The sequence below is a fragment of the Tauraco erythrolophus genome (genome assembly GCF_009769465.1).
Source record: "Tauraco erythrolophus isolate bTauEry1 chromosome 30 unlocalized genomic scaffold, bTauEry1.pri scaffold_44_arrow_ctg1, whole genome shotgun sequence".
Taxonomy (NCBI): domain Eukaryota; kingdom Metazoa; phylum Chordata; class Aves; order Musophagiformes; family Musophagidae; genus Tauraco; species Tauraco erythrolophus.
The window spans coordinates 475,187-487,234 of NW_028238561.1; the positions used below are offsets into that span (position 1 = coordinate 475,187).

Consider the following 12,048-nt stretch of genomic DNA (forward strand, 5'->3'; position numbering starts at 1 on the left):
AAAGAGCTGTTGGACAAACCTCTAACTGAGACCTGTTTTACAAGAAAAATGGTGTTCTCTGGTACATAAAACATTTTGAGGAATGTCTCAGATAGAATGAGGTTTTGACAGATAGGTGATGAAGTTTGTCCTGACTCTCCCATTTCATGTCCACAGCCGTCACGAGGTAGGTCAGAACTTATTTTTGCTAATATGTTTTATCAGTAGTAGAGCAGACTGGTGTCCTTCATGTCCGATACATTTAATTTTGCCATTAGCAAATCATTTTCGTGATGCACGTTCTGGGGACAGTTTTGAAACGCTGGTTTTTCTGATTCAGCACTCAGTGCGTTGTGAAATTCTGGGGTGTCCCAGAGGAATGACGTTTTATTTTCCAGTGAGGTCTCTGCGTGCTCCATGTCACCGGCCACAGAGCAGAGGTGCGGGTGCACTTGTCATGTGCTGATTTTGCTGATAGGTCGCAAGTGAAAGATAGGATGGTGAAAAACAGGCTGTGCATCACCCTCCTTGTGGGATGCTGAGTCTTGGACCTTCCTGGTGGTCCAGCACGTCTGAACCCCCTAATGAACCTCACTGACTTCACCGGACTGCTCATACCCTCAGAGTTGTCCACATTCCTATGTGCAGGTCTGGCCAAGTGCCCGAGGACCTGGTACCCTGACCTGCCTGAACTGAACCTGAGTTTGAGATGAGCTCCGTTTGTGCGCGGTTTGCATGTCAGCTTTTTATCTCCGGCCTCCCAGTTGTTGCTGGGACTGGATGTACACAAATGATCATTTTTTCCCGCGTTTAATGTATTTCCACTCCTTCCTTTGAAGATCTCCGTAGCTAATAGGGATTTTTGATATTCACGGCATGCTCCACATTCCCCTCCCTTCTGCGATTATTAATGAGTGAGGTTAAACAGGACAAATCCCTCCCATTCTGTGTTAAGCAGCTGTTTATTCTCTTCACAGCAGACATGAAAAATACCCGGAGCAGACGGATGCTGCGAGGGATCCGTTCGAGTCGACTGCGCTGTTGCGTTAATCCAGACTTCCACCCTCTCTGAAGATATCTCTCGCAGGGATGTCACATCCCTGCCCGTGGGGAGCAATCGATTCACTTCGGCTAAATTGCAAAGGCGGCTGAGCAGCAGCTCCTTTAGGCTATCCACCCCCGAGACACACCTGCTCCTCTGCAGCCACCCCTCCGTCCACACCCTGGAGCCATCTGGCTCTATGTCATTCACGGAATGGATGCTCAGGTCCTCTACACCACATCATGTCAACCCAGCTGTGTGCTCAGGGCCGGGGCCAAGGGCTCGCTTGCAGCAACACACCGGGACACCGGAACTTTTTGCCTTCAGTTTTATTAATTTGCTTACACAGTAAAAGCAGCCTAAGACAGAGGAAGAGGGAAGGTCTCTAGTCGTGCATAGCTCAGCACAAACCAGGGGTGGGAAGCCCAGGGTTAACAAGGGATAGGACAAGACACGGCAAATAGAAATGGAAAAACCAGAGTGGGACTGGACAAAATGTACCTTCTCGCAGGGGGCAACAGCCTCACTTAGGCAGGGGCTTGTTTCAGCCTTTACTGCTGTGGTGGCCACTGGTACAGAGACTGCAGGAGCTGTTGCTCTATAGCAGGTTGTCTTTGATGATGAGCATCTTGTTGCTGTTGTCCTGGACAAGATGGAGCCTCTGCCCCGCTGTGCTCCTGCTCCAGTACCTTGGAGTCAGGGAGCGGATGGTAAGCCAGGTCATGGCACGTTCCCTGGGGCTTGGGATCCCAACAGGGGCTTGCACCCCACTGTGGGGGCAGCAGCTTCTGGGGCTTGCCGGGCTTGGGATCCTGCTCAGTGGCCTCGCAGACCTGGGTCTTGTTGTTTGGGTCTCTTCCTCGTGTCTCAGAGGGACAATTCAGGTCCTGCTCTACTGACTCTGGGTTTGAATGCTGTTGTGGTGCCTCGGTTTCTTGGTCCTGGTCGGTTTTTGGGTCCTGTTTTGGTGTCTTATTCTCTTCAGCCTTATGGATATTTTTGCCCTGCTCAGGAGTTGCAACGTGCGGGATCTCACCTCTCTCTGGATCCCCTTCTGTCACTTCAGTCCCATCATCCTGATGGGTTTCCTGATCCTGCTCTGGTGTCTCACCCTCCTGGCTTTGATGATTGTCCTCATCCTGCTCTGATGTCTCACCCTCTTGGGTTTGATAGGTGTCCTTGTCCTGCTCTGGTGTCTCACCCTCCTGGCCTTGATGGGTGCCCTCATCCTGCTCTGATGTCTCACCTTCCTGGGCTTGATGGATGTCCTCATCCTGCTCTGGTGTCTCACCCTCCTGGCTTTGATGGGTGTCTCGGTCCTGCTTTGATGTCTCACACTCCTGGGTTTGATGGGTGTCCTGATCCTGCTCTTGTGTCTCTCCCTCCTGGATTTGATGGTTGCCTGGGTCCTGTGTCTCATTGTCTTGGACCTGATTGTTCACACCCTGCCTGGGGACCTGCTGGTTACGGGAGACCCTCTTGGCTGTGTGCGGCTCCGATGGCTGCTCCCCACCTGTCTTCTCTTGCGCTGTTGGCTCTTGACCATCTTCTGGTGCCTGATGCTTCTGGAGCGGCTTGTAACAAGCCTTGGCCACGCAGAAAACCAGGCTGAGCAACTCGCTGAAGTCAACCCTGCAGTTGCTGTCGTCATCCAGGAAGCACAGCACCTTCTTGACTGTTTTGGGGTCCTGGGGGTTCTGTAAAGACACAAAAAGTGTTGGCAAAGACCATGAGCCATTTGTACCATCTCTCTAGGAGCACTAAAACAAGAGCAGTCTCAGGGCAGAATCCAGCCCCGCGCTCTCATTCCCCCATGGCTCATGTTGCTCCCTGCACCAAGCTTTGCCACCTGCTGGCACTGGGAGAATGAACAACCTCTCCTCTTCCCTGCAGACCCTGGGCTTTGAAGGCATCTGTGCCTTTCCCAAGGAGATAGGTGTCCTGTACACCCACCCACACGGGAGTGCGTGGCTTTACCAACCCCACCCCACTCCCAGTCCCATCCCTGCAGCCAGAAGGCACACGGGCCCAGGTCCTCACCTCCATCGCGTCCTCGAACTCCTGCTCAATAAGCTCCCTCAGCTCCTCCCTGCTCAGGGGGCTGCAGTTGCCATCGCTTCTGGCGCACGTGTAGAAAGCAACGACGATGCCGTTGATGTTTTCCTGGAGTTGGGCCATCTCCCTGCAAAATTGAGGCAGCCTGCAAGAAAAACCCAGACAAAAAGGGCCTGCTTTGGTTTTTTGATTTACTCGGTTTTCAGATAAGTTACTCTTAAACAACACAGCTAGACAGGCAGAGAGAGAAAGAGCCAGATAAGGGCACGGTATGGTGTAAGGGAAGGGAAAGAGAGCAAGAAGGATCTCACAGGAAAACAAATCTGAAAAATGAAACTCAGCTGATGAAGGCTGGAGAGGTGAGGGACAGTGAGAGTCAAAAGTCTGAGGGGACACAGCAAGAGAGGAGAGAAAAAGAATCCCATTTGACTTTCTCTGGAGCAGAGCAGAGCAGAGCTGTGGATGGAGGTCGTCTCTAACAAACCATGGAATAGTGTAATTCCAGATCTCTTTTATCGTTATTTTTTTCCTTTAGAAGAGCTCAGCAGCGGCAGCTCCAGGGACATCCTCATGGCCAGAAGCTCCTGCTTTCCTGCCGGTAGCAAAGTCAGACAGAGTGAAAAGTGTCCAGGCTTACCTGGGTGAGGAGCAAGAGCTCTGAGCTTCAGGAGCACAGTCTGGAGCAGATCAGCTCTTGGCCATCTTATATACAGTTCAGGATCACAGCCTGCATCTTCCAGAGGAGACACCCCTTCAGCAAGGCGACCTAAAACATCTCTTGCCCAATTACGTTGTCATGCCCCTGTCTTCACTTGTCTCTTTCTCACTAACTTCCGCTCTGATGGTTTTCTCTGGAGTTAATGCATGACCCTTCCTAAGCTCGCCCCACCTGCAGACACATTTCAGAGGAATTTAACAGAAAAGGCTATTTTTACCACTGGAGGATTTAGTTTAAGGTGATGCCCGAGCAACGCCCAGGAGTCTTGTGTTTGGCAAACACGTTTTGTGAGAAGATTCACAGTGACTGACACTCAAGGTAGAAGAACCGCCTTGGGAGTGCTTGCACGGTGAATAAAGAGAAAAGAAAAACAAAGGAAGAAAAACGGGGATATTGTGGTGCCAAGATTAATGTGATTCCTTCCAGAAACTCCCTCTTCTGGATCGCGACGGGGGAGGTAGGCATCGAGCAAAGAAGTCTTTTCCAACAGTGCCACCAAGTGGCACTCGGAGTAGGACAGAGGGGTGACATGGCGTCTCCCAGAGCCAGCGAACAGCTGGGGACTGTGGTCGTGATGGGCTGCAGTCACCCATTTACCAGAAGGGGAAACGGAGGCACATAGCAAGGAAGGGACTTAAACTCCTCGTGCTGCGTCCAGCACCAGTCCCTGCTGCAGCTCCATGTCTTGAGGGTCAGGACACCACACTGGAGCCTGGTGGGTTTACTGGGAGCCCCACAGACCTAAATGCCATTACTGCTGTTTGCTCAGGAAAGTAAATATCACATCTCCCCATGCTGTCTTGTCACCCCCCCAGCTGCTCCAGTTGCAGTGTGACATGATAAGTGTTTCCTAGGCACTTTGAATAAGACTTCTAGGTGTCCTCACCTTAGCTTTCTGGTTTTTAAAGTCCTTTTCTTGGCCAACACGTGGTTAATAAGAAAGATTGGAAAAAAAATTATATCAGAAATCCATGTAGCTTTTAAAGTACAAGGTATTTTTGGCACAGAAAAAGAAAACACATCTAGTTTTGTATTTAAAAAGGCACTTTGAGGAAAATCCCCTGGTGTGCTCTGTGCCTGGCACAGGAAAGGTTAATGGGTCCCACTTCGTTCGTGTGAAATCCTTGAAGATGTGCATGGAAGGGCTTGAAGAGGATAGTTAAGGGAGGCTGCAGGGTCAGGAGGGCTCTGCAGGCTGTCCTGTCCTTTGGTTGTGTGCTGAGTCCTCTTGAGCTCAGGGCTCCTTTTTCTCTGGCTGGTTCTGTCTGGAACAGTGTCTTTTCTTTAAGCTGAGAGGTTTCTAATAAATCACAGTTTTAATTCCAGGTGCCATCAAACGGGTCTTATGTCAGCCTGAGTGGGCAGCGCCTGGGGAGGACCCATGATTTCCTGTGCAGCACCCTTTTATTTCCATCTATTGACCTTTCTATCATACCTGCATGGAAACACATGACTTTCCCCTAACATGTGGTGTGTTTGCTGCTGACCTTCTTATTAAGTTGCAGTGAGGGTGGGGAGCAATTACTGGGGCACCTTGGAGAGGCAGCAAGTGTTCAGGATTTTCTTGCTGAAGTTATTTCTAATTAAACCACCCAGACCCTGAGCAGGGTGGTTTCTCCTCTTGCAGACAGCTGTAGACAATAAGAGGTTTGTGTTGTACAGGATTTCGTACGTGCTTTATGAAGCAGAAAAGGTTAGAGGGTCAAATGATACGTGAAGAAGTCAAAAGTGCTGCAGAACAGAAAAGAGAAAAACATCACTTTTAGCAGAGCTTGCAATAAATCATGTTGAATCCAGGGAGCAGAGGGCAGGTGCTTCTGGGACCTGTGCTAAGGAAATCACATGAAACCTCAGTGGTGCTGCCTTGAGAGCTGTGAAACAGGAGGGGAAGCTTTGCACGAGCACACACCTGGTTTGCAATGATGCTTGGGGGGGTTTTGAGCAGGATTGGGATGGGAGGGGTCACTCTCTGAAAAGGTCTGGAAAGAAGCTGATCTTCCTAGGAGCTCCTCTGCAACAGAAGAGCAACATTCGTGCTGCTCTTTACCCCCAAAACTGCTCTTCTAGCAGAGCCAAATTGCTTAATACAATTAGCTTGGGATGCCTTTGGCTGAAACAAAGCTTAAGCTCCAATTTCTCTGTTTTCATCCAATACCAAAAGGAACCAGAAGCCTCCAAGGCTGTGCCCTATGTGGTTAGAGATTCCCAGGTGCCTTGAGACCTTCAAGTCATGCTGGGAAAACATCATTAGCACCACAGCCTAAATTTTGAGGCAGGAGAGGTAGTGTCTTGCTTCAGCATGAGGCATAGCTCCTTCCCCTGCGATGCCACCTGCATTTCAGAGAAGAAGGACTTTGGGAGTTTGCCTTTGAAGCAGCCAAAATGCATGTTGATTGGAGCCGGCTTTCCCAGGTGGATCTGCCATGAAGACATGGAGGTAAGATGTGTGGTGTGGTGGAGGAGGGAACAAGCCTGTGGCCCTTTGTTTACTTGGCAAATTCACTCCACGAATATTCACGAATCTCTGAGGCCTATTTGCCAAAGGAGCTCTGTTGTGTTGGGGCACCGGGCAAACCAGCTTCTCTGGATAGGCAGAGTGTGGTATTCCAGCTTAGACTGCTGGTAAAATTCTCCCTGGTTGCTTCCTTTAAGCAGTTTGATGACCTAATTTCATCTGAGTTTGTCCAGTTCACCTTTCTTTCTGTTTCTTGAGCAAAAAGATATTCTAAGCCCACTGGTCTGCACAGCTGGGATGGGTTTGGAGGAGTGATGTTCACCAGGGCTGGGTGAAGCTGGAGGTGACACCTGGCTCATGGCAGCACTGGGACTTTGGTGTGGTCGTTTGAAGGAAGATTTGTGTCAGAAGCGCAGAAAAAAAGAAAGGTGGGGAAAAATCCAAGTGTGTATGGTTACGCAAGAGTTCTGAAACAATTTAGTAGCTGTTATTACCACCATGGTGATTGCTGAAGATCTACAGCTTGGGTCACGTTTAAGTTTCTCCTGCTGTATTTTAATGGGCAAAACTTTAGGTGAACCAACCTCACCTAAAATTCTTTTCTTTGAAAACATAACTAGAAAGCTGGTGCCTCTTCAGACAGCCCAGGGTTATTTTCCTCTCTTCTGCCTGAAGACCTTGTGAATCCGCAAAATTGCTCAGCTCCTTGGTTAATGGGGAGGAAAGGAAGAAGCGGATGAAGCAGGAATCGGGAGGGAAGGGAGCACAGAGAAAACATTGCCAGAAGTTGGGGTGCGTGGTGAGCGTGGGTCAGGCAACAATGGCAGGGACTGGTGTTGAGCTGGTGTTGGGTGTTAGGACTTGGGGGTATTTAAGGTTTGGGGCTTAAAGTAGTGGGATTAGGTCAGAGCAGTTGGGTTTCTCAACCGAAAAATGCAGCAGGAAATTACTGTTTATTCCTGCACGACTCTGATTGTTCCTGCTCAGCAGGGAAGGGCAGAAGCGTAGGTTAGTGCTGATGAAGGAGGGAAAGTGTTGCACTGAAGGTTCAACGTGAGAAAGCGTTTAAATACAGGTTTGGGAGAGCTGGAAAGCTTTGGGGCTCCGACGGATGGGGTTTGCTTTGGGAGGTTTTTGAAGAAGCAAATGCCTGGTCAGTGCCTGTGGTCTGCAGCTGTGGGACCCGGGGGTTTTATTTGGGTTTTTTGCCTTCCTAACATGCCTCCTTTCCCCTTTTGTTCCTGTAGTTGCCTTCTTTCTTTTCCCTGCTGAGGGCAGCTTACACTGAGGTTCAGGCTCACCTCCCTTTTCTCGCCTCGTTCCGTACATGAAGCACAATTCCTAAACTTTCCCAGGGCTGGAGCCCATTATACAGAGAGTTTTATCGCTACATCTATGTCATTATCAGGAATTAAGCTAATTGGAATAAAATGCTTTATTTTCCTATGCTGCCTTGGCATTTCAGCGAGTTATTTCTGTTGCAACCTTCTTTACTGCTAATTCGTTGTGACATTAAGCAGTGTAATACATCAGCTTTTCGCTAATACATATTTCCACTTCTTTACATGTTAATGAGCATATTTAACATATTTCTTCAGAGATAATTGGATTCTAAGACTCCCTGTGGTAATGCCCTGAAAGCCAGCTAGCAATGCCTTTACTATCTAAAAGACTCTTTCTGCATTTGAATAATCCCACAATTAAAATCGGGAATTAATCTCTTGGCTGAAACAAGGCTTTTGAGGAATACTTTCCTTGTTTTGAGACAGTTTTAATACATATGTTAACTATACTTATGGAGAAGTTAATTAAACCTTTCCTTTGCATTTGTACCCCAGAACTCACAAAGGGGTGCAGGTATCTCAGATTATCTTGTTCCTCTCACCCGTTGATCCTCCTTGCGAAGGTAGGATTTTTCTGTGCTTCATTTTCTCATCGTTTATCCAGCTGGCTGTTTTAATTCGAAACCTAGAAGTTATTGAGTAAATTATTTTTTCTGAAGGTGAAAAGGAACTCACAAGTTTACTTGAAGAGCTCTAGGTCTGGAAAAGGAAAGGGAACGATGATACGTAGGTAGCCAGCGCATAGAGCTCATGTATGAAATTCTGTATCTCATTTTAAGCAAATCTTTGGCAATTAGAGACTAAGAATAAACCTAAGCGGAAACAGGGCAGGGAGGAAGGTGAGATGAGATTATCCCACACTTATTGCTATGAAGAGTTATTTCATCTCCCTCCAAAGGCGCCTGCTCTTCGTTGTAAGGAGGAGGACGACCCCCAGGGAGGCAGCATGTTCTATGGCAGTTCTTCAACCCAGAGGTGTGGGAATGCTGTTGACTGACAGACGATCAAGTCAAAATTAATCACGCAGCTACTACTCATTACCTCCAGCCCAGAAGACTCCAAGTCCTCCTTTTTATCTGCCACCAGCAAACGAACTTTGATGCTGCCTGTATGTTCCTCGCCCTTTCAACTTTTCCAAGCTTCAGCAAGGAATGTCCTCCTGCCTTCCCGTGCTGTGCACCACCAGAGGACGCTGCGTGTGTGCATGCACGGCCACACGTGTGGGTGCATGCTGTGGGCGCCCAGACCAAGCGTGTGCATGCACAGACAACGCCTGTGCGCGTTTGGTGTGGGCAGCGGGGACGCCATCCTTCCCGTCGGGTCTGCCGCCCGCGCTCGGACGCGCTCCCCGAGCCAGCCGCAAGGTTTAGCTTTGGGTAACCAGCTTCTGGGCAGAGCTCTGACCACGAACCAGCTTTTTGTGGTAGATCTCAGAGGCTGGGTGGGTGTAGCAGCCCAGCTGTGAGCACTCCCCTTGGATTTTCTTCCCTTACTGGATTATTCAAGCTCAGAGCCATCACTCCTGCCATGTGTGGGGACTTGGGAGGGAGGCAGTGGCAGTTCGCTCCTGCCACTCACGCACCCGTGGAGCTCGTTGCCTCATCCAGGGACTGTCAGTGGAGGAGATGGGCTGGGATGAGACAGGGCGGTTGGCTCAGTTGTGGTCTCTGCTGGCTCGCTGCACTCAAAAGCTGAGGGTTTGGTGGAGACCTGAGTCACCTCTTGTGGCCGTGGTGGAAATGAGTCATGGGCTGCGCTCATTTCAGTTGCTCCCCTTAGCGGTGGGGACAATTTCGGTGCCTTTGCCCGTTAGCTTCCTCACTGCCCAGCACATTGGTGGGAGAATTTCAGTTCCTTTTGGTAGGTTGTTTTTGGAGGGAGCTGCAGTTTTGGGTAATGACTTAAAGTCTCAGGTTTAGCGTCTTCTCCAATTGGGGTGGAAAGCTGCTTTCTGCTGTCCTGAAAAGCTGCCCTGGCCACCAAGGAGCGACCACAGGAGCATCGAGGGCAGGTGTGGAGAGGAAGCAACTAAGAAATGCTCAGAGGTGGCTGTGCTGCAACAATGGGAGCATTATCTAGAGCAGAGGGTGGAAGGGGGCAGAGAGGATGTGTTGGGAAACACGACCTGATAGAAACCCCACCAAAGCCAGGCTGGCAGTGTGGTGGATCTGGCTGGGCAAGGTGCTGCTGGGGAGGAACCAAGTGTTGTGTGGGGCTGGCAGCCGAGGACTGGAGCGGGTGCTCTGGGGCAAGACGGAGCTTGCCTGGCAGGGTCGCGTATCCGGCAGCGATACGGCAGCACTCAACGAGGCGAACAGTGCAGGTCTGGAAGCTGCTTGCACAGGGCTTGTGGGGTGGCAGGAGAGGGAGAAGCCTGGCAGTAAGCAGGCTGATGCATCCTGTCCTGCATTGTGCTACCTGTGCTGCTGGCAGGAGTGCAGCTCCTGCTTGCTCAGCCCGCTCCTCTCCTTTTTTTCCAGAGAGATGTACAGACAGGGAAACCACTCGCTTTATTTTTTTTCCATAGGGTTTCAGCTTTTTTTAGCCTGTCTTTCCCAAGAAGTAAAGCTTATACGCTCTGGTTTTTAATGTCCTAACCTATTATTTGCAAGCAAATTTGACACTGTGGCACTGTTCAAACATGCTAAATCTCCACTAGTTTCATGAAAATCAGTAGAGACTTGGTTAATACTGCTGTAGTAGAAAGGATGAATCCGTTCTCCCTTCATCAGGCTGTTGGACACAGGACAGGTGGTGGAAACCTGGCTGCCTGTGACCTGACTTGTTTGAGAGCAACATCTCTATTTACGCTGCAAAGGTGAGCACAGAGGAAGGTGTGCTGGATTCTGGCAGGCTCCAGCCGCTCTCAGAAACTTCTTGCCTGGGTGTACGTTTGTGCTGAGATCTAGAGTTCTGCCCTGCTCAAAATGGAGCCAGTTGCAGCCCACGGGCAGAAGTCACCTGGTCCTGAACCCAGCAAGATGCTGGATGGGAGCCTGAAAACCAGAGGGGAAAAAATGGGATGAAGAAATAGGGAATTCAGAGCTGGTGTAGCAATGGCTGATCTCGTTATTTTTGTTAAACACTTAGTGCAGCTTGTGTGTGTTTTGAAGAATTACTTGGATGTGCTAAGGAGAGCTGACCTCTCTGCTTTTATAGTAAAGTGTGGTAGATGCTTGTTTTAACTGGGCTTCCCAGTCTCCTTTCTGTGCCTGGAAGATCCTCTGGAGCTGTTGACTCAGGCCAGGAGAATGTGGACTCCAGACTGGCACCGCTTACAAGTGCAGACGTGCAGTAGTTGACCTGCTCTGAATAATTGTCTTCCTAAAATGACTCACCCGGCTCCATGAAATAAGCAATACCAGCCCTGGGGTACTGCTTATGGTCCTTCATCCCAGTACCAGCTGAGATGTCCATACACAACCTCTCAGCTTTGTTGGCCGTGCCTGAGAAATGAGGTCCTCGACTTTTGTTTGCAAACAAAGTTTGGCCAAACCCAGGTTTGGATAGTATTTTGTCCTTTCCTTCCTCTCTGTAGGAAAGGGATAAATTACAAGCTGATATGTTAGGAATGCCACAATCACACCTAATGCCTCTTTTCCAGCTGTACCAATTACGCTCCACCCGAATGATGATGAGGTGTCACAAGGCAGGAATAATGACAGATGGGTGAGGGGAGGAGATTATGGTGAGGGGAACACGAGAACCGCCAAAGGAATGAAGAGCTGGAGGAAGGCAACGAAGAGGCTGTTCATGAGCTTGGAGATGCAGACACATCACATCCCCAGATAACACAGACCAGTGAAAGGATCCGGCTGATTCTGGTCCTCTTCCTGCTTTGCTGCTTTACCACCAGCACTGCAGGCCCAGGACTGGGATCAGGGCATGGCAGCCCAGGCACAAAGTCCATCTCTGCCCCAGATTGCTTGAGTGAAGAAATGCTCAATGAAATTACACTTGATGCACCCAACAAAAAGGACAAGTTTTTCTAGGTTTAGTTTTCATATAAAACATGACACGCTTATGGCCCTGGGTGGGCTGTGGAGTCTTTTGAAGAGCTAAAGAAACCTTCCCTTTGGTCTTAGGGAACACTTCCAGCTTAATGACACTTGAGGAAAGGAAACTCACTTCCTTGCTTGCTGAGCAGCTGCTGTGCTGGAGGAAACGACTCAGTCTCCAGGTTTTGTTTTATTGTCATTGGTAAGCACTTGGAAGCACCCAGGATGATGCCGACAAACTCCGAGCATCAGTAGATGAGCATTTGAACGTCAAACGTGCTGGGATGGAACACGCTGTGTTGGCATAACCCTAAACTTTGGAGTTGTGAGGGGAAGCGCCAGCCAGGGTGACGTGAGCACGTAATGAGAAGTTATTTTTGTAACTGAGATTATGTGGGAGAGCACAACAATTTGTAAAGGACAATTTAGGAATACGGCGTCAAAAGAGCATCGTGGAA

At 49.4% G+C, this 12,048-nt stretch overlaps 1 protein-coding gene across 1 annotated transcript; it reads right to left on the reverse strand.

Moving 5' to 3' along the window:
• Nucleotides 1-1,572: 1,572 nt before the first annotated feature.
• CRNN (cornulin) lies at nucleotides 1,573-3,801 on the reverse strand. The gene is made up of 4 exons (XM_086630441.1): nucleotides 3,713-3,801; nucleotides 3,062-3,209; nucleotides 2,358-2,718; nucleotides 1,573-2,267 (listed from the first exon to the last, which is right to left on the reverse strand). Exons 2-4 carry the CDS (start codon nucleotides 3,197-3,199, stop codon nucleotides 1,573-1,575), a joined length of 1,194 nt encoding a protein of 397 aa, XP_086486567.1. The 5' UTR covers nucleotides 3,200-3,209; nucleotides 3,713-3,801.
• Between the last annotated feature and the right edge of the window lie 8,247 nt (nucleotides 3,802-12,048).